Source organism: Ceratotherium simum, chromosome 26 (genome assembly GCF_057802395.1).
Source record: "Ceratotherium simum simum isolate JZ-2026a chromosome 26, ASM5780239v1, whole genome shotgun sequence".
Taxonomy (NCBI): domain Eukaryota; kingdom Metazoa; phylum Chordata; class Mammalia; order Perissodactyla; family Rhinocerotidae; genus Ceratotherium; species Ceratotherium simum.
Window position 1 is genome coordinate 10,978,348 of NC_141925.1, and position 22,176 is coordinate 11,000,523.

Below are 22,176 nucleotides of genomic sequence, written 5' to 3' on the forward strand. Positions count from 1 at the left end.
TTTAAAAGCCAGGCGGCCAAAATGGAGCGCCGAGGCACAACACACGCTGTATAGAGGATATTAATGTCCAATAATAGTTTTTTAATTAGAATTAAAAATACCCCAAATTGAAAGCTGCCAGAAGAATTATATGTAAATTACTAGGTGAAGCGCTCTCAAATCTTTCATGCCAGGCTTAATGGCACAATTTGCACTGTTTCGGGGATGTGACAGAATTTTAATTCTAATACTTGGAGCTCGGAAGCTCCGGCTATCTGGTGGGAAAAGCAGTACCAGAAAGCAAATCTTGAAATGAGTTTGTCAATGTGGAAAAGAAAAATCGATGCTAACATTTCCAAGGCAGCATGATGTGGGCATAAGCGAGGTGTGGGGCTGGGGTAGGGGGAAGGAGGGGGAAGGGGAGGGAGAGGGGATTCTTTAGGTTCTTGGAAAGGGCACTAGGTCACGTGCACCAAGATTACCAGGTTTGCCCTTCCTATTGGTTCTACGGGCCGAAGCTTCACGGACCACAGGTCTCTACCCTCATCCACCAAAAGAACTGTAACCAGCGCCTGCCTTCAGAGCTGGAATGGCCAGTAGTGGGCATGGAAGCCCTGTGGGTTTCAAACTTTTTGTTTTTGTTTTTGGCGACAGAATCCTTTCTTCAAACAAAACCTTATGTGGCAGACCAATGTTGAAAACACGGAGCTTCCTCTGCCCGAGCAGGATCTGGGGACGAAGCAGTCTGAAGACCCCCGATCTACAGCCCCCACATTTATCCTCTGAGCAAAACTGAGGCCCCAGAGAGGTGACATGACTTGCCTAAGGGCCCATCAGCAATCAGTGGCCGGGACAAAACTACCCCACACTCTTGAGACTGCTTTCTTCTTTTTAACAAATTAATCCATTTGCATGTGTAACTAAATAAGTGGCATTTCATTTGGAAGTCATGAAGATATTTATAATTTCTAAAAAGCTCCTCGGAATCATTTTGTGTCTGCGTGTTCAATTCATTCGTTTATTTGGTGGGTATTTACCGAGAGCCTACTGTTTGCCAGGCCCGTGCAAGGTGCTGACCATACACGGGTGACCAAAACAGGAGACGTCCCTGCTCCCATGGGGCTGAGTTCTCATGAGGGAGATAGATGCAAACAAGGAAATAAGCAGAGAATGGAGCCAGAGGGTGCTACGGCCTACGAGAGGATGAAGAGTGAAGCAATAGCTAATTTAAACTGGACACACAGGGAGGGACTCTCTCTGAGGTGGTGTCATTTAAGCTGAGATCTAATCGGCAAGAAGAGCCAGTCGTAACCTCTTTCAATTCCATGGCCACCCTCCCACCTACCATACTCAGCTTACTACCATCTTAGAGTGGACCTCTAGCTCTCGCTCAGCCGCTCTTCATTCTGAATTCCTTTTTCAGAACTTAAAAAGACAAACATGCAAAGAAACAAAACCATCTATACATATTTTATAAAACAAATTGTATATGCGTGTTAATCCACCAGTTCTTGATCGACAGCTCACAATGCTAGCTGCTCAGTCAAATCACAACCAACCCGAACTCAATCTGAACAAGGACTGCAGGTGCATTCATTGCTAAGAACAGCGATCCAGCACTAAAATGGATTCAACTCATACCCACTGAGCCTCCCTATGTGTGGCAGAGAGACTTCAAGATGCCCCAAAGACCCCTGCATCATGATACTCATATTATGCAATCCCCTCCCCTTGGGTGTGGGCTGGATCTAGTGACTTGCTTCTAATAAGCAGAATACAGTGATGGGATATCCCTTCAGAGATTAGGCTGGACCAAGATATGGAGACAACCTAAATGTCCATCGATGGATGAACGAAAAAGAAAATGTGGTATATATCTACAATGGAATATTATTCAGCCTTAAAACAAAAAGAAAGGAAATCCCACCATCTTGGGACAATATAGATGGACCTGGAGGACATCAACTAAGTGGAATAAGCCAGTCACAGAAAGACAAATACTGTATGATTTCATTTATACGTGGAATCTAAAATAGTCAAACTCATAGAAGCAGAGAGTAGAATGGTGGTCGCCAGGAGCTGGGGGTGAGGGGAAAGAGGAAGTGATGGTCAAAGGGTGCAGTTTCAGTTATGCAACATAAAGAAGTTCTGGAGCTCTATCACACAGCCTAATACCTATAGTTAACAATACTGCATTATATACTTAAAGTTTGCTAACAGGGCAGATCTTACGTTAAGTGTTCTTACCACACGCATAAAAAATAACAACAACAGCAACAATAATAAAGGGGGTGGGAAAGAAACTTTGGGAAGTGATGGATATGCTTATGACCTTGATGGTAGTGATGTTTCCCAGGTGTATACTTATCCCCAAACTCACCGAGTTGTACACATTAAATATGTACAGCTTTGTGCATGTCAATCATACCTCAATAAAGTGGTTAAAAAAAAGAGCGAGATTAGGCTAGAAAAAGACCATGACTTTCGTCTTGCTTGCTCTCTCTCACACTGTCTCTCAGAGCCCTTGCTGTGGAGAAGAAAGGCTGCCATGTTGTGACTAGCCCTGTGGGGAGGCCAATGTGGCAAGGAACTGAGGAACCAGCCTGTGGAGAACTGAGGCCCTCCATGCAACAACCCTACAGGAACCGAATCCCGCCAATAGCCTCGTGAGTGAACATGGAAAAGGATCCCTCCTAGTTGAGCCCCCAGATGAGACCACGGCCCCGAATGACACCTTGACTGAACCCTGTGAGAGACCCTGCAGCAGAACGACCCAGCTAAGCTGCACTCAGAGTCCTGACAGAAACCGAGAGATAATACACATTTGTTGTTTCAAGCTGCCCGGTTTCAGGTAATTTGTTGTACAGTAATGGATAGCTATGGATCAGGCATTAAAGATAAAGGGTCAGGAAGGAGTCAGCAAGACTTCTTCCAAAGCTGAAGGCTGGTGTCTTGAAAAACGCTGAGATTCTGATTTGTGTTGTAAAGTTGTTAGCATCATTTATTTATCTTACTTGAATAATAACCTTTTTACATGATGAATGCTTGTAGCTACGTCCCTGTTTCTGAGACAGTTTGCAGAGCTGTTTAAACTGGATAAATTAATCAGAAGCAGATCAGGCAGGTGATCGTCACCCAAAGGTTGGAGCACAGATCAATCTTCCACAACAAACAGAATTATTAAACAGTTTTCTATAGCAAACAATTTAACAAATACAGTCTCCTATGACAAATAGTCATTGTCTCGAAAAGTCAATAGTCCTTGGAGGTAATAAAATAAATCTTTCATTACTTTACTTAGTAAAAACTTAGAATCTCCATTTTATAATGACAAGGTATAAAATAAATAGATTTGACCTAAAACGAATGACAGCTCACATATCAATATTCAATCTACTTTCTCTAGGTAATAAAAGCAATTTGTTGACTCAGGGCTCTGCGTGCTCAGAAGCACCTGGATCCTCTTAACGTTCCCTCTACAGAAGCTTGTGGTCTTTGGTCTCATCTTAATTTTAATCAAGGCTAAATTAAAGCTATTTGAGGCTTATAATGCTTAGTTCTAGAGAGGAATCTTTTATAAATTTATACCTCCTCCATCCCTCAAAAGGGCAGATTTTTACATTATGAAAGTGAATTCTTAACAACATTTGCATTAAATTGTTTCACCAAAGTCCAGAGTTACCCGCAGGACAAGGCACAGGTGTTAGTTACCTGACATCTACAAGAGCCAGGGAGAGCTCACGACACCAGCCCTTCCCGGGCAGAGCAAGTGTCTGCTCCCTGGCACAGGCCAGCTTCTCTCTTTAGACTCCCTGAAAGCACTGTCCTGGGAGTCTGGATGTACTGAGGTCCATTCCTACAAGCACCCTGCTACATAAGCTGAGCATTAAAAAAGAGACTTAAGAATCCAGTGGTTTTGTTTTTATTCTCCTAGTCAAAGAACTTAAATATCAGATTGGTTAATTAAACGGTAAATGCCTGATAAACCAAAAGTAAGGAACAGAATTGCCTAGAAACGGAGGCTGAGGGAGAAGGCAAGGAAGAGAAGCGAGTAGCCAAGAAGCAGGCTGCAAGAGGGCAGGGCTGGGCTACACCTCAGTCCTCAAGGTGTGGCCGAGGACCAACAGCATCATTGTCACCTGGGAGCTTTGTGGAAAGGCAGAATCTCAAGCCCACTCCAGACTGACTGAGTCCGAGTCTGCATTTTAACAAACCCTCAGGTGATCTGTATGCAAATCCAAATTTAAGAAGCACTGGCCTGCAACTAATCAAGGAACTGCTTAAACAGGTTTGATAAGAAGCAGACGCAAAGTGATTTTTGTTTGCCTAAATTGAAATAATGTCTTGGAGGATTTGCTGCTGTTGTCAGCAGCCGTGTTGTTTTGGTTTTGTTTTGCCCATTTTCCTATTCCCTTTTAGGTCCCTGTCTGTGTCCAGCTCAGGTATTTGAGTCTAAACATTGCTTGGTCTTATCGTCTGCTACCTAATCATCACCCTCTAAACTGTCTTTCAAAACCAAGTAAGATTCTTGGTAAGAATTCCAGGACTCAAGGTAAGAACTTAATCAGGGAATTCATCACTAATTCGTGAGTTCTAACACTTCAGATTTTTCATGACCTCACGGCACACAACAGAGAGGTCTGTTATTTTTCTTCCAAAACTGATAAAAGAATGAATGCAGTTAGGGGCTCTAATGGCTAACTATGATAAGGCCAAGGTCAAACTGAGATAAACTAAGTACTTGTAGAATGAATGAATTAAATAAAGTGAGTTGATTAAATTAAGATCTCATTTCTGGGCCGGCTCCGTGGCTTAGCGGTTAAGTGCGCGCGCTCTGATGCTGGCGGCCCGGGTTCGGATCCCGGGCACGCCCCAAGGCACCACTTCTCCGTCCACCCTGAGGCCGAGTCCCACGTACAGCAACTAGAAGGATGTGAACCTATGACATACAACTATCTACTGGGGCTTTGGGGGGAAAAAAAATGAATAAATAAAATCTTTAAAAAAAAAAAAAAAAGATCTCATTTCTGATCCAGATAGTACCAAAACAAGACTATAATCTTTTAACCATTTGACACAAACCTCGGCATAATGCCTAAAGGGTACTTAGTGTTAATACATCGTAAAGCATATATTTATTTAACTAAAACACCTAAATCAGCTATGAATTAACAATGTCCACAGTAAATTGAATTTTTCAATGTTAATTTTTTTAAAAAATTCAAAGAGATGGTGTATTAGCTCTCTATTGCTATATAACAAATTACCACAAATGTAGTGGCCCGAAACAATACACATTTATTATCTCGCAGTTTCTGTCAGTCAGAGTCTGGGCACGGCTTAGCTGGGTCCTCTGCTCAGGATCTCTCACAAGCTGCCAAGTCAGTCAAGACTGGGGTCTCATCTGAAGACTCACATGGGGCAGGATCTGCTTCCAAGCTCACTCACAGGGTCGTTGACAAGATTCCTTGTCGTCTGTGGGAGTGAGGGCACCACTTCCTTCCTGGCTGTAAACCAGAGGCCACCCTCAGTTCCTCGCCATGCAGGCCTCTCCCACATGGCATCTCATAACATGGAAATGTGCTTCATCAAAGCCAGCAAGAGAGAGGGTTTGCTAGCAAACAGAAGTTACCTATGTAACATAATGATGGAAGTGACATTCCAGCACTTTGCTGTATTCTATTCATTACAATCAAATCGCTAGGCCAGCCCACACTCAAGAGCAGGGGACCGTGCAGGCCATGAATACTAGGAGGCAGGCATCATCAGGCCCCTCTGCAAGTCCGTCTGCCACAGACGATAACATTAAACAGGCCTAGCCTCACACACTTAACTGTCTCAGTCAACCACAAGTTTCCACCTCACCCGCCCACACAGAGCTCAGTGAGCCCATTTACTGCAGCTCATCCTAGGGAGGCCAAAGGCTTATCTTAGAGAAGCCCACCTTTTCCCACTGAAGAACTAGAAATTGTCAGTGCTGGAGGGATTCTCAGAGTTACTTTAACCAACCCTCTCATTTAACCAAGGGGGGATACTGAGGCCTGGCTAGGGATCTTAGTCACAGCTCAAGTTCAAGGTCACACAATGAATGCACAGCAGCTTCCACTGTTCAGAATCTCAGTGCTGCCAGGCTGGCCTGAAGAGGACAGAGCCACAAAGGAGACAGAATGTGCCCTGGGCTGTCCACAAGTCGACCACCTCCAGAAAGACATTTTTGTCTCCAAAAAGTCTCCTGCAAAAGGAACATCTTGGTAAATAAGAAGACGGCACACAAAGATAATGCTGGCAAGTCCCAGTGCTCAGAGTCCCTGCCAACAGCCCAGGGCTGATTCGGGGACAGGCTGGGGCCCAGAACATCCATCTTCTGTGGGATGCTAATTGGTGGTCTTCTCCAGAGATTAGAAACTCCAGGTCTCTGGATCCGGTCTGGCTAGCAGATGTGTTCTGTTTCGCCCACGCAGTGTTTATACAATTTTGAACATGTTGCCAACATTTTTAATTCATGAGTTTCACATATATACCTGGATTTCTGAATTCTCTTGGAAAATGTGGCCACACCAGGCCCAAATGGAGTGTGCCAACGACTGGCTGGGGCTGAGTAGTGGCTGCCCCTCTACGGCGGCATGTGCTCTCAAATTTGCCCCAGTCTACGCCTGGCCCCACTCACCTGGCCCCTGTAGACATCTGCGATGACAAGTCCTTATCTACGATAACCCTTCCATTTTGCTCAGAGGTGCAGAAGAGGAGACTCAGCAGGGTGAAGCATCAATAATCTGATCGAGATCTAACGAAGGGTGATGGGCAGAACCAGGCCTATTATGCCCCAGAACCCCGATTTCAGGGCAGGTGATCACACAGGTGAGATTACAGAGAAGACCTGTCTAGCTAGGAGCGCTAAGGTCTGTCCGAATGACAAGCCAGAGAAAACAAGCTCTGAGCTACCATAAAAAATTACCATAATTTATCATGTTACCATAGCCCACAACATTTAGCATAGCCTAAATCAAATTTTTAAATTAATGTAAAAATCTTTGGTAAAGGAAAAATTGGCCTTAGAAAGAAATTTGATTCATCCATCGTACAGAGAGTAACAAGATCTGGCCACCTCCAAATTCCAGCTAACTGATAGAGATTGTCATAGAGACCACCTTTCAAAATTGAGGGATAAAAAGACAGGACTTGGGGTGGTGTTAAACCACGGACAGGAAAGGCCTGTGAGTCTTCTTCAAGCATTACTGGGTGCAAAGCAACCGTGTACAGAGAAGAATCTTAAAAACCTCTAAAAATCCACACAATGCCTCACCATTAATCCTTCCTATGAGACTTTGTGCCAGTATCCTGCCTGAAAGACAGATATTCAAACTGCAATCGCTCTCCACAGTTTGCACTTTTAATATCACAAACTAAATGTTTTCTTGGATTTCTGTCTGTTAATATATTTCCTCTCACTCATTTTTATTATACCTTTTGGGCATATTTGTCAATTGTTAATGAAAGCTGACTTTTTAATATATACCAAGAATAAGAAATTTCATTGATCCTTTCGCTATGACCAGTTAATCAATGACTAACTATAATAAATGCACCCCCAAAAGGAAACGAATCACTGTTTTCATCATCCAACTAGGAAAAGGCCTATGGGAGTCAGTCATGTCCCTAATTAATACCTAATATATAATAATCTCTGCTCTCATGATGGCTAAACCTGTTACTTATAGGCAACCTCAATAATTCAAGGTGGAATACAATGATAAATAGTTTCTTAATTTAATTTTTATAAAGAAATTCTCATTTTCTAAATCTACTTTGCCTTTTGGAGGACAGAGTTAAAATGGTAAGACAGTGGTTAACAAGTCTGGTTAGCAGACAGTCTGATCAACAAGGCTCCTATCATTAGACCACCACATCACCGCATTGTAAGAATATTTAAGAATTCAATGTTTTGGCTCCTGTTAACTTATCTGACTCAAAATAATACATGAATTGGGACTATAGGGGCCACATTTCTCCATTTGACTAGAAAGCCAGAGAATCAACTAAAAAGTGAGTAGAAAGTAGTATGTTTGTTTTTCTGGATATGTCCAAGCTCCCAGCTGGTCCCATCAGCACCTTACAGCACTCCCACAAGCAAATTCGTTATCTTTCCTTCAAGACTGGCTCCTTCTGCTGATGGCTCTGATTTTGCCACCTTGGTCCCCAGTCCCCCAGTCTATAGATGTGAGGATCATGTGTCACTGTGTACATCTAGCTAACCAGATGTCTAGAGCATCTCCTGCAATAGTCCCTCCTTCCCTTTCGCAGCGGCACCACGTCGGGTCAGGTGTTCATCTTTCCCACCCGGGGCTACCAGCACAGTGCCATGCAGTGCTCCACGCTCTGATCTATCTTGGGCAGTCACGGCTATTATGACTCTTCCTTACAACCCTTATCCTGACCATCAAAATCCCTTGCTAAAGGGCCACTGCCTTCTAATCTCCATGAGAAAAGGCCATGTTTGCTTTCCCCTTCCAGTATATCCTCAGCATGCTATCATTTGGTGCCTGGCATGTGGGAGGCAGTCAGTAAACATCTGGTGGAGGGATAAATGAAGATGTCAATGGATCCTCGCTCATCCTTGCACTTGGGGCTAAAATGTAGCCCAAAACTTTTCCAGGTGTACTGATTACTGTTCCCACTAGACCCGTGGCTCCAAACCAGGGACGATTTTGATCTCTAGGTGACATTTGGAAAATGTCTGGAGATATTTTGGGATGTCACACTGGGAAGGGGATGGTGCTTCTGGCATCCAGTGGGTAGGGGCCAGGGATGGTGCTCAACATCCCACTTTACACGGGGCAGCCCCACAACAAAGAATGATCCAGTCCGTTATGTCAATGCTGAGGATGGGAAACCCTGCACAAGACATACCACAGGATCCCTCCAATGGACCCTTAGCTGCTCCTCAAACACACCCCATGCTTCCCCATCCCTTCCTCCAGGGGATGTGCTCCATTCTACCAACTCTTCCTGCTGAGAGTCCACCTATCCTTCCCAGCCCAGCTCAAACACTACCTCTACTACAAAGTCTGTCTCCCTCCCCTGCGGGCAGATGTAGCTCTGCCTCCTGCCCTCATTCAGCAAGTTTGTTCTGAGTACTCACTACATGACACGTGTCATGCTAGTCACTGGACGTTCAACAGTGAGCAAGGCCACACATCCCATTCCTTAAGACCTTACAGAACAGTGAGGAGATGGACAACAAACAGTCAACAACTAAGTTCATCACACACTGTGTTCCTTACTACCACAGAAGTAATCAGGGTGATCACAGACAGCGCGGCTGGTGGGTGGGAGAGCAATGGTTGGATGGAGCAGTGAGGCAACACAGGAGGTGAGATCTGAAGGATGAGAAAGAGCCATGCATGGGGGGAACTGTGGGGACACACCCCAGGCAGAGGGCACGGCGAGTACGCAGACCCTGAGACCAGGGGCAAATATGACTATAAGGCAGGGAGACATCATCCTGGGACATGTGAGCTTGGGGAGGGGCTTAAAGCCCCTGTACTCTTTCAGCCTCGGTCTCCTAAAGCCCTAAACTAGTTCCAGTGTAGCCGGGGTTCAAATCCCATTTCTGCCCTTTATCAACTATGCAACTTGATGCATGTTCCTTAACTTCTCTGGGCCTCAGTTCCCTTATCTGTAAAGTAAGAGTAACACACCTACCTCAAAAGGGTTGTTATGAGGAATTACTGAGCTAATACATGTAAAGCATTTGGACTTGGCACACAGTAAGTCGTCAAGCGTGAGCTTCTATCACCATGACTGTTGTTCATGGTAACTCCTACCCTTGTCTTAGCAGAGACAGAGCTATCAAAATCTTACTCATTTCTCTGTTCCCCATAGCACAAAGTGGGGCTCAGAAAATATTTGATCTCACACACACACACACACACACACACACACATTTACATGCATTAGTGCTAACATCTTATCCTTCACATATCGTGGATATTGCTTTGGTTATAAAATGTCAAAGATGTGGAGCTTTACAACTGCCTGGAGGCTTTCCGGCTAAAGAGCAAATGCCAATGAAATGCAATTTTTGCAGTTTCTCACAGTGGCAATCCGCACAGTGAATCACAATCTAAATGTCTGCAGCGATACCCCTCATTTTCTCTGGGGACTAATCTTATTTTAGTGGTTAAAAAAAAAACAGTAGCAAAACAATCTTCACCACTTTGGGACTCTTCATGGTTTAACAATCCAAACATCCCAACTGTAAAACTGCCAGAACTTAATGCAGCAGTTAATAGCGTCCTTCGTTAGTGGCTGCTAGCGGGGGATGCAGGGGGGTTGGGGAGTCACAGCTGAGGGGTACAGGATTTCTTTTTGGGGTGGTGAAAATGTTCTAAAACCGACTGTGGTGATGGTTGCACAACTCTGTGAATAGACTAAAAGCCACTGAATTGTACACTTTAAAAGGGTGAATTGTATGGTATGCGAAGCTATTGGGGAAAAAACAGTGTCTTTCAGGACCCCCTCCTCTGCCAAAATAATTAACTGTGACAGCAATATTCTCAAAGTCTCCAAATCGTGTTTCCTAAATACCAAGGTGAATTTACTCAACCTCTCTTTTCTTGGCCTAAATGCATCCAGAAGGTAGTTTCTGAGAAACACAAAAGCTTCTGCATCATGGCGTGGCTGCCACACTTGCCATCTGGGGATGAGGGCCCTGCCAAAAACTTTATCTGAACCCTTCAGAGCAGTCAGAAGGCAGATGGGCCAGGATGACTGGGCCAGGCGGCTTTCAGCATGACTGCCTTGGGCCGACGCTGTTCTAGACAACAGCTAAAGGGGTAAAAAAGGCATTTCCCGAACCTCTCTCACTTTTCAAAAGCAGACCTCCATTTGGGGTTTTCCTGTTTGGGGTGGATGTTGCTCTGACTTTTTCCCCCATGGTCTCCTGCCAAGTGAGGCGGCGGCTGCTGGCCCAAGCAGCGCTCTGGGGAGAAGAGCAAGGCAGTGCTCTCTCTGGGCAGAGGCAGCCCTGCAGGCACAAGGCTGGGCGAACAGAGCCCCTGGATGCGAAGAGAAGGCAACCCCTCCTGGGGGCAGATGCAGCTTTTGTGAGAGGGCACCCACCTGGTAACAAGAACCCCCTCCACTGGACGCCTTTGAGTAATGTACAGACTGCAGAGCCAGCTGGGATGGTTTACAAGGGGATCCTACTGATTAGTTCAATATCTTGCTTTCCGGTTTTGTCCTGAGAACACATGGTGTGTGCAAGCAATGGGTTAGGCAGATACACACACACAATCCAGTGTATTCATTCACATTCACTCATTTATTCACATAACAAATGGCCACTGAATGTCCACTGCTGCCAGATACCATCCTAGATCTAGGCTTCCTGCCCTCCAGGAATTTATAGTCTAGAGGCAGGAAAAGACATCAACGTCACCGGAATAAACACAAAACTCTAAGTTGTAATAAGTGTCATAAAGGAAAAGAATAGGTGAAGGTGAATGACAGGGGACCTAATTAAGAACGGGAGAATCAGCACAGGCTTCTTTTGAACTGCAACCTGAAGAATGAGAAAGCACACAGAGAAAGAGAGAGGGACAGAGAAAAGCCACATCAAGGGGTGATGGACCCAATTTTTGTTGCAAAGAGGTGACTCTGAATGCTGTACAGTGAATGAACTAGAGGGGCAAGAGTGGATGCAAAAGGCTGTTGGAATTGTCCAGGTGAGAGACGGGGGTGGGTGGGGGGAGAGCTGGGAAGGAGAGAAGTGGACAAAACCAAGGTGTGCTCTGGGGGTTGAACGGACAGGACTGTGCACAGTCGGGACATGCAGAGCAGAGAGGCCGAGGTCAGGAATGACTCCAGCTTCTGGCTGAACAGGTGAGTTGGGGAAGACTGGGAAGGAGCAGACTGGAGAGAAGATGAAGGGCTCTGTCCTATCCCAGTGTTCTGGTGGCGAGGCCAAAAGGCCGGGAACCAGGAGCCGCGTTCTCTGCTTGGTCCTCCACTCACTAGTTTGGGACCTGAAATCACCAAAGTGCCACAGTGCCCCCGCACAGATGAAGTCAACGCATATATAATCGCAGCTGCACCTCAAGACAAATCTAGCCAAGACCCTGCCTTCATTTGACAAATGAGGGCCTGCGACATCAGCAAGGCGAGGGTTTTCTCCCTTTTTCTTTTTCTTTTAAACAAAGGTACATGGGGACTTGGGACATTCTTTCTCTCCACAAACATCTCCTGAGTGTCTGACCACACATCAGACTCGGTTCTAAGAGTGGCTGGCGCAGTTCTGGGGCTCCTGGAGTGTTCAGTTGCCTCGCCCCATGTTCCTGCTCCTTCTTATTGGAGGGTTTGCCAAAGTTAAAAATCACATGCTGCACAAATATAAAAGTTGTCAGTTAGTCCTCTCTGTGAAGATGACACTCTCTTATCAGGCCTCCACTAGACGGACCTGAAGCCTCTACCACGCCTCTATAAAGGCACTGACTACCGCCCAGCCCAGCTGATGGCCCTCCCATGCTCTGCACACCTCTGCCCCCGCCTCTCAGGGAGGCTGCTCACCACGCGTCCCTCGGGAGTTGTCCCCAAATCTGTTTATGCTCGCGCTTATTTTTAAATCACTTAATTTAATTAAATGTGTAAACCAGAGAAATATGAATGTAAAAAGGGTTCTTTCTAATAAAACTAAGATGGATGCCTTGGGAAGACTCAATAAAGGCAAGCTGGTAAAAACCGAATGCTATTGAATTAGGTGTTGGGGACACAACGGTAAAAGAGTTGAAGGAAAAGAAAGTACCAACCTAGAAGGATTCTTCAGAGTGCTTTCCAAGAGATTTTTAACTGACTACTCCACTGGAAAAACCCCAAACTGGAAAAGATTCATTACAAGTGCTCTTTATGCAAGAAAGGCTCCACGGCAGGCCCATCTGTAAACCAAGACACTTCCTTGGCCCAACCTCAAGACTGGTAAGTGAATGTACATTTAAGTTTACATTAAAATGAAATGTTAAAAGTAAGAACGTGCAATTTTTTTATGATTCCTCTCTTAACTAATTTTTTCTATTCATTGACCAACTACCGGGCTTCTACTGCAATAAAAAAAGACTATGGAAATTTTCTAATAATTAGATCCTTACCCAACATCATTCATAAAAATTAACTCAATATGGATCTAGAACTAAATGTAAGAGCTTAAACTAAGTAAACTTAAACTCTTAGAAGAAAACACAGGAGTAACACGATTTGGGGTTAGGCAACGATTTCTTAGTTATGACATCAAAAGCACAAGTGATAAAAACTGAACAACAAAAAAACAAACAACTCGATTAAAAAATGGGCAGAGGATATGAACACACATTTTTCCAAGGAAGATATATTGATGGCCAATAGGCACATGAAAAGATGTGCAACATCACTAATCATTAGAGAAATGCAAATCAAAACTACACTGAGATATCACCTTACATCCATGAGAATGGCTATAACCACCAAGACAAAAAATAACAAATGTTGGAGAGGTTGTGGAGAAATGGGAACCCTCATTCACTGCTGGTGGGAATGCAAACTGGTGCAGCCTCTATGGAAAACAGTATGGAGATTCCTCAAAAAATTAAAAATAGAAATACCTTATGATCCAGCTATCCCACTACTGGGTATTTATCCAAAGATCCTGAAATCAACAATCCAAAGAGGCTTATGCACTATGTTCACTGCAGCATTATTCACCATAGCCAAGAAGTGGAAGCAACCCAAGTGTCCCTCGACTGATGAGTAAATAAAGAAGATGTGGTACATATACACACAAAGGAATACTACTCAGCCATAAACAAAGACAAAATCATCCCATTTGCAACAACATGGATAGACCTGGAGGGTATTATGTTAAGTGAAATAAGCCAGAAGGAGAAAGACAAATACTGCATGATTTCACTCATATGTGGAAGATCAACTAACACACGGACAGAGAGAACATTCTGGTGGTTACCAGGGGGACGGGCACAAGGGGTGAAGGGATGCATTTATATGGTGACTGACAAACAATAATGTACAACTAAAATTTCACAATGTCACAAACTATTATGACATCAATTAAAAAAACAAGTGATAAAAGAAAAAGTTGATAATTTGGACCTCATCAGAATTAAAAACTATGGTGCTGCAAATGATATCAAGGAAGTGAAGGGCATTTCCTCAGAATGGGAGAAAATATTTGCAAATCATATATTTGATACAGGACTTGTACCCAGAAAATATAAAGAACTCTTACAACTCAATAATAAAAACACAAATAAGCCAATTAAAAACTGAGAAAAGGATCTGAAAAGACATTTCTTCAAAGATATACCAACGGCCAATAAGTAAGTAAAAAGATGTTCAACATCATTAGCCATTAGGGAAAGGCAAATTAAAACCGCAATGAGAGACCAATTCACGCCCATTTGGTTGGTTATAATCAAAAAGATAGACAAAAACAAGTGTTGCCGAGGATGTGGAGAAACGTGAAGCCATACACTGCTGGGGGGACGTACAACGGTGCAGCTGCTTTGGAAAACAGTTTGGCAGTTCCTTAAGATGTTAAACGTAGTTACTTATATGACCCAGCAGTTCCACTCCTGGTATCTACCCGAGAGAAATGAAACCTACGTCCATACAAAGACCTGTATGTCGATGTTCATAGCAGCTTTATTCATAACAGCCAGTGTCCAAAGGCGGAATGTCTACCAATGTCCAAAAAATGTGCAAATGTTCATGAATGGGTGAAGAGATAAACAAACGTGGTTATCCCACAATGGGATAAACACCGTTCAGTAAAAACAAAGTGCTGATACCCGCCACAACATGAGTGAATCTTGAGACAATTATGCTAAGAGAAAGAAGCCAGTCACAAAAGAGTAGATTACATGATTCCATTTATACAAAATGTCCAGAAAAGGCAAAGCCGTGGAGGTCAATTAGCAGTTGCCTGTGCTGAGACTGCAAACAGGAAGAGACTGCAAGTGCGCACCAAGTTTCTTTTTTTGGGACACTGAGATGTTCTAAAACTGTGACGCTGCACCACTCTGTGAGTTTATTAAAAACCATTGAATTGTAAACTTAAAATGGGAGAATGTGCTGGTACCTCAATGAGGTTATTAAAAAATGGAAAAGCAAGGGGCCAGCCTGGTGGCGCAGCGGTTAAGTGCGTACGCTCCACTGCTGGGTCCAGGGTTCGTGGGTTCAGATCTTAGATGGGGACCGACGCACCGCTTGTCAAGCCATGCTGTGGCGGCATCCCACGTACAAAGTGGAGGAAGATGGGCAGGGATATTAGCCCAGGGCCAGTCTTCCTCAGCAAAAAGAGGAGGATTGGCAACAGATGTTAGCTCAGGGCTAATCTTCCTCACCAAAACAAACAAACAAAAAAAATAGAGAAGCAAAAAAATTAAGGCATTCAAAAATAAAATTTCATTTGTCTCTTGAAAATGTTTTTATGGTAACTTTTTACACACTAATTTTGACTGATGATAATGAGGAGGGGATAAATAATCAAAATTCCTATTTTAGTTCACAGGAACCCTTCTCAAATAAGAGATCAGCGGTTTGCACTAAATGTATGGCACAATTATTTCATTTCTTCATTGACCTGTCAGAATTTTTTAAACCACAATACTTTCAACCCTGTTCAGACTTGGATAAACATTTCCAGGTCTACTGTTTCTACAAAACTTTTTAGGTGAGACCCGGAAGAGATGGAGTAAGTTATTTTTTACGGAGACTCCATTTATTCTCTGCCACATGAGAGGGTTTCCAAAGGGGACCAAGAAATATTCACGATCAGTGAAGAGAGACAACTGCTCTGAAACAGCTGTAGAGGTTTAAACGTCCTGGGAAATAATCTTTTTAAGAAAACCATCGAAGAGCCCTATTCTCTAAGTGGGAAAAAGTTCCAGTGGTAAAATGAACTGGAAAAGCAGACCACGACCTGAAAACAATTAAATATAGGTAATTTTTAAAACGTATTTTATCTTGATATTTCTCCCTTTGAGAATTTCTTCAAAACGGATGTTGTAAACTTTTCAGAAAGACAATTATTTGCTAGGAGAAAGCAGTCTTAATTAGGATGTGTCAAGGAAATATAATTATCAATTTGCCTAATTAAAATGAATATCTGAACATGCCTGAGGAATGTAAGTCTTCTCATGTGAGACATGTACAACTTACTTGTTATAAACATCTGTCGACAGAGCCTAGCAGATTATGTTAACAGGGACAGGACAACTGAAGCCAAGCTTCACGTACACCACTACTGGCAGAAGGGGATGGGAATACCGTTACTCATATAATCACCAGAGGGGGAGACGGTTTTAAAGTGCTTGCCATACACTGAATGTCTGTGTCTCCCCAAAATTCTTATGTTGAAACCCAATCCCCAATGTGACGGTATCAGGAGGTGAGGCCTTTGGGAGGTGATGAGGTCATGAGGGCTTAGTAATGGGATCAGTGCCCTTATAAAAGAGACCCCAGAGAGCTCACTCCCCCTTCCAATGTGTGAGGACACAGCAAGGAGACGGTCGTCTAGGACCCAGGAAGGGGGTCCTCACCAGACACCAAATCTGCTGGTGCCTTGACTGTGGACTTCCAGCCTCTAGAATGATGAGAAATAAATTTCTGTGTTTATAAGCCACCCACCTGTGGTGCTTTGTTACAGCTGCACCAATGGACTGAGAGAGCCCTCTTTCATTAACTTGAGAAACAAACTGTTTAAATAACTAGCTGCTTCTGGAGGGGGCTTCTCATAGCGAGTGTGAAGGTTAGCAGCGCTGTAGTTTCAGGCACTATTGCTTGAGTTAACTGAACCTCTTTGACAAGTAGTTTTTATTTTGGCAAGAGATGGGGAAAAGCCAGTTCCTTCCGTGGACTGGCACTGCATCCTCCAAGAGTATCTCTGCAAGTCGCCAGCGATGCTAACAGGGAACTAGGACCAGAGAAAAGTCAGTGACAGTGACAGAGGCAGCCTGGGGGTAGACTAGGGGTTCTACGCCCAACTCTCCAAGGCTGGGCCTCTAAAAGCCCTGTGCTAAATGAGCCATACTGAGCCTGCCCCCACGGCTACTCGGCCCACAGAGGACACCAAGCACAGGCGCAGGTCTACACCCAGCTGGCGCTAAGAGAAGTCCAGAGTCATTTTCCCTCTTCCTGTCGCAGCCGGCTAAGTGTCCTACTGTTTTATCTTCTAAGTCTCTCCCCCTCCCCCCATTCTGGTCCAGCTGAACCACTCTCTTGTTCTCTGGTCCTACTGGCAGCCCTGCGGCAGCTCTAATGGGCTAGGAAGCTTCCACACCTCAGCACCCCTAAAGTCCCCACGGGAACCCCCCCAGCACCACCACTACATACACCTCCAGCTCCTGCAAATAAACAAATTCAAAGTGAACAACGTGGTGCTGTGGAAATGTTGCTTCAAGACAAGTTCCTGGGCTCCAGCTTCCAATCAGACTGGACCCCAAGTGCCTCCAAAGTAAAAACTCTTTTGTTGTCACTGCTGCAGCCGGACCACTCTTTCCAAAATGGAAATCTGACCACGTGCCCTTGTTTCCTCACACATGCAGCTTAAAACCCCTGGATGCTAGGAGGTGAAGATAAAACTCCTCAGTTACCCACCTCCCATTCCCCAGCCCAGCCCACCCCACATCCCCCTCCTTCCCTTTCCCATCCCCCACTACAGACTTGCGCACTTGCTCTGCCCACGGTCCACACTGGTCTTCCCTCCCTTCGCAGACCAGTTCACACATCGTTCAACAATCAGACGACACACCTCTTCCTCAGGGAAGTCCTCCCTCAAGGTCCTTATCAGGTCAAATGCTCCAATGAGAGGCTCTCATGGCATCTAACTCCTCACTTCCCAGACATGTGCCACACCTGTGATTTACACCTGTTTGTGTGTCTGTCGCCTTAATGTCAGCCTCTCCAAGTAGCTACGTGCCAGAGGTGCAGAATCACCTCTGGTTTTCACTCATCACTGCACTCGGGCATCTCGCACAATGCCCGGGACGAGGCAAATGCTCAGTACATTTGATGAGTCGGCAAGTAGATGGATGAACCGATAGACGGGTGGATGGACAGACAGATAAAGAGATGGACACATGATGGACAGACTGGTGGATGGATGGCCTGGTAGACAGATGGATGGTCAAACTGTTGGGCAGATAGATGGACAGAAGGAGGGACAGATGGTCGAAGAGCACATTTGCTCCCACGGTCAACCCCTCTCCAGAGCCCTCGATCCCACCCTTTCCCATCTCCTCAGCATCACTCTCCAACAATTCTCCTGCCTTTTTTATTTTCAACCCCAGAACCATCTCAGACCAGTCATGTGACCTTGGGCAAGTTGCCTCGCCTTTCTGAGCTTGATTTTTATATCCACTGTAGGAAGAGGATAATCATATCAACCTCAATAGGACAATTTTGAAGATTACATGAGATAACGCACACATGGCACAGAGTACAGTGCCCAGCACGCAGTATAAACACTTGACAAATGTCAGATGCTCCTGTGGCTCTTTTCATCATTCTTACTATTACACACCCCTCAGCCTTCCTTCAGCGCCACTCCTCCCTTGAACTGCTACTATCCTTCGTCTGCCTTGCATCGCCAAATGGCTCCAGACAGAATCCTGCCCTGGCTGATTTCACATCCTCAAACAGTGGGCACCAGCCCTCCCCCTACAACTCTACTGAAAGTGTCCTCCTGACGGTCACCTGACAATCAAACCTGCCATCCTCTGCTCAGCTAACGCTCACCTAGACCTCTGTGACATCTGGCCCTGGGTACCAGCCTGCCTTAAGCCCCCCTCCCCAGCTTTGGTGCCAAGGATGGCTCCTGGTTTTATCTTCCAGAATTTCTCGTTGTTTCCTGCTCTGAGCCCTTGAGTGCGTCTTTTCCTTCTTCCTCCCCCTAAACGTTGGCATAGCCTAAGGTTACACACACTGTCCACTACCCCACACTTTTCCCCTTAACAATGCCATTACTCCCACAGCAATACCATCTACTCCCCTCTGTGGATGGCACCCAGACCCCCAGCACCAGCTGTGCGCTGCCTCCCACAAGCTGCCTCAGATTTCCTGAAGGTACCTCGAAGCCGATACTTCCCAAATGAGTCCCATCAAATGTCATCTGCTCCCTGCTCCCTGATTTCAGTTAACGGCCCCACCATCGCCCAGGACCAGAGCTTAAAATCCAGACTCCTCTCACCACAGCAGCCTCAGAGCTCACCAGCTGCCAAGCATTATTTTTTGTCCCATAGTTCTGTGCCTGGGTTATAAGCCCCTGAGGGTGTGTAGCTTGCCTCCCCTTCTTTTTTCTACTCTCCACAAGATACTAGAGAATGCAAAAGGAACATAATAAATGCTTCTAGAACTGACAAGAAGAGATACTGCAGAGTAACAGGGAACTTGCATATACTGCTGGTGGGAGTGTAAGCTGGTGTAAACACTTAGGAAGGTGATCTGACAAGACCTAGTAAAGCTGGGGATGATTATATCCCACAACCCAGAACTTCACTCTTGGGTGTATGCCCTGGAGAAACTTTCCCACGGTCCACAAGACGACTTGCACAAGAATGTTCACAACAGCACTGAACACATAACAAGAATTAAAAACAGAAACAACTAAATGTCCATTACATCACTCAGGATCCTAGCAGGAAATAACTGGCATGCTCGAATTAGGATAATTAAAGGAGTGTTTAAAAAGGGATTATTTGGGATGCGTTGAGTGTAGGGAATCTACGAAAGCCAGTTCAGTAGCCCAGAGATAGAAAAAGCGGAGCTGTTGCCACTCCCACATGTACGAGCAGGGAGGGAGGAGGTGGCTACGCAAATCTGGAAAGAGAGGGCCCAGCAGAAAGGCCGTCTGGACAGCAGCAGTGACCTTCAGGTGAGGAACACAGCCAGCCCTGAGCACCCCAACAGGGAGCAGACTGGGGGCATAAATACCTTGACTTTTGCTGCCCCCTCCCTCTGATTTCCAGTTGGGACTCCCTTGGTGGACCCCAATGGGAAGCCAGAAGGCAATGAGCCCAGTGATGTAACCCCTAGAGGTCAACCTCCCAGTGCACAGGGGGGAAGGGAGAGAGTGGATTTGGAGAGGCAGAGGGAAGATACTGAGCACATCCAGGAACAGAATGTATGAAGTATACACTCACAGAACAGAACATTGACCCCCAGGAAAATGAGTGAACTAGAACTACTTATAGCAATACGGATAAATCTCTAAAACCTCGTGTTGGGTGAAAAAGGCATATTAAAACAGGTAGAGAACGGTGCTACAGTAGATGGTATTTTCCAAGACCCACCATAGCTATATTTCTGGCCCCACATGCCCTTCCAGAACCCTGCCACTCCCCCACTCAGAGCTGCAAAGAAGGAACAGAACAAGGTTTTAGGACAGAGAATTACTACTTTTAATCAGGTAGCCAGGGAGAGAAGTTGTCCCAGAAAGTGACTGAACTTGAAACTAGGTGTGAAGGTTGGGAAGGAGCCTCACCCACCAGCCCGGCTATCAGCGACGGCAGCAGGGAAGAGTAAGGGCCAAGGTCCTGAGGAGGGGCAGCCTTCGGCTCTCTTAAATGCAGTTTCAGAAAACCAGTGTGGCAGGAGACCCGGGCAAGGGAAGGAACGACAAGCATGAAGCAAGAACAATGAGCGTGGCGCCTGGCATGGTGGTCAAGTTCACGCTCTCCTTCTGTAGCCCAGGGGTTCCCGGGTTCAGATCCTGGTGTGCACCGACACACTGCTTGTCAGGCCGCAATGTGGCGGGGTCTCATATAAAGTAGAGGCAGATGGGGACCGATGTTAACTCAGGGCCAATCTTCATCAGCAAAAAAACAAAAAACAAAAAAACAACAAAAAAAAGAAAGGTGAGCACAACCCAGATCATGCTGGGCACCTGGGGTGACCTCCCTGAGGTTACAAAACTGGTGAAGGCCTGGGAGGGAATTCAACTCTGGACAGCAGAAAGCCGCAGAGGGGACCAAAGAGCCAGGACAAACCTCCCTCCTGACTCACTGCTCCGGGACTGACACCCGCCGCCCCGGCCTCTGCTGGACACCGGGCTACAGAAACACTTTCATCGGCGAAGGCTTCCCTAGGCGATGAGTACCGACAACCCCACTTGTCAGCGAGCCGCCTGTCCGCCTCCGCAGTCCACGCACTGGACTCCAGCCCCTCGGCCGCCCCGCCCTTCGTGCTAACGGGCACCGCGGACACGCCGGCGGTGACTCACTCTAGGGAATAACCGTGATTACGGGGTATAAAGTGCCCCACGGTGAACACCACAATAAAGTCAGCCGCATCCCACACGCCCCGAGCGCTCGTCCAGGGCCACGTCACCCCTGCTGTGGTGCCCGTTTTACAGATGGGGACGCTGAGGCCGAGCCTGCGGTCACGTGTCGCAGGCCGGCGTGGGGACCCAGCCTGACGGCAGAGCCCACGCTCCCGTGACTGTGCTCCGCTGCCCTCCTCCGGCCCCTCCCCTCTCAGGGGAGTCGGGTCAGGGTCACGCGGGGACCGGCCGGGCCCCCGCGCGGACATTGCGCTCTCAGCCGCGCCCCCGGGAGCCCGGCGTGCGCGCGGCGCGGCCGCTCTCGGGGCCCCGGGCCCGCGTGCAGGCCCTGAAGGGGTCCGGCTGGAGGCGCGCGCATCGGGCCGCGGGTTCCCGCGGCGGGAGGTTCCGCCGCCCTGAAGTCGTCCCCTACCCGGGCGCAGGGCCGGCGGTACCTGAGGGAAACGCGTCCAGGGTCCTGCCCCGGGCTCTGTGGACAACACCCCCCGCCTCGGCAGCCGACATGGCGAGCGACTTTCTGGCCTCGCCAGAGCACACTGCGCGGGAGGGAGCGGCGCGCCGCCACCCGGCCCAACCGCCCGGCAGGGTCCACCCCGCTCGGGGCGGCGCCCTCCGCTCGGGGCGGGGCGGGCGGGGCTCGGCGCTCGGGGCGCCGCTAGTGCTGCCTGGGCGGGCCGCCCCGCGAGCGGCCCCTCTGGGATCGACTGCGGCGCCTGGCGAGTGCAGGCCCTTGTCTGGGGCCAGCGAGCGCGCAGAGGGCTGAGCTCGGGGGCGGCCCTTCCCTAGAGGTGGGGTTCCCGGGTTTACGGCTGAGAGTACAGGACGCCCAGGTAAACGGGATTTCAGATAAGCAACGAAGGATCGTTTAGTGT

At 46.7% G+C, this 22,176-nt stretch overlaps 1 protein-coding gene across 2 annotated transcripts in view; it reads right to left on the reverse strand.

Moving 5' to 3' along the window:
* The window catches only part of CPPED1 (calcineurin like phosphoesterase domain containing 1), a 108,398-nt gene extending 86,527 nt beyond the window's left edge, over positions 1–21,871 (reverse strand). For both annotated transcript variants that reach the window (XM_087416982.1, XM_004438059.3), the window contains exon 1: positions 21,739–21,871. In XM_087416982.1, the coding sequence (XP_087273108.1) occupies positions 21,739–21,808 (70 nt within the window). In that variant the 5' untranslated portion in view covers positions 21,809–21,871. The remainder of the gene's footprint in view (positions 1–21,738) is intronic.
* Between the last annotated feature and the right edge of the window lie 305 nt (positions 21,872–22,176).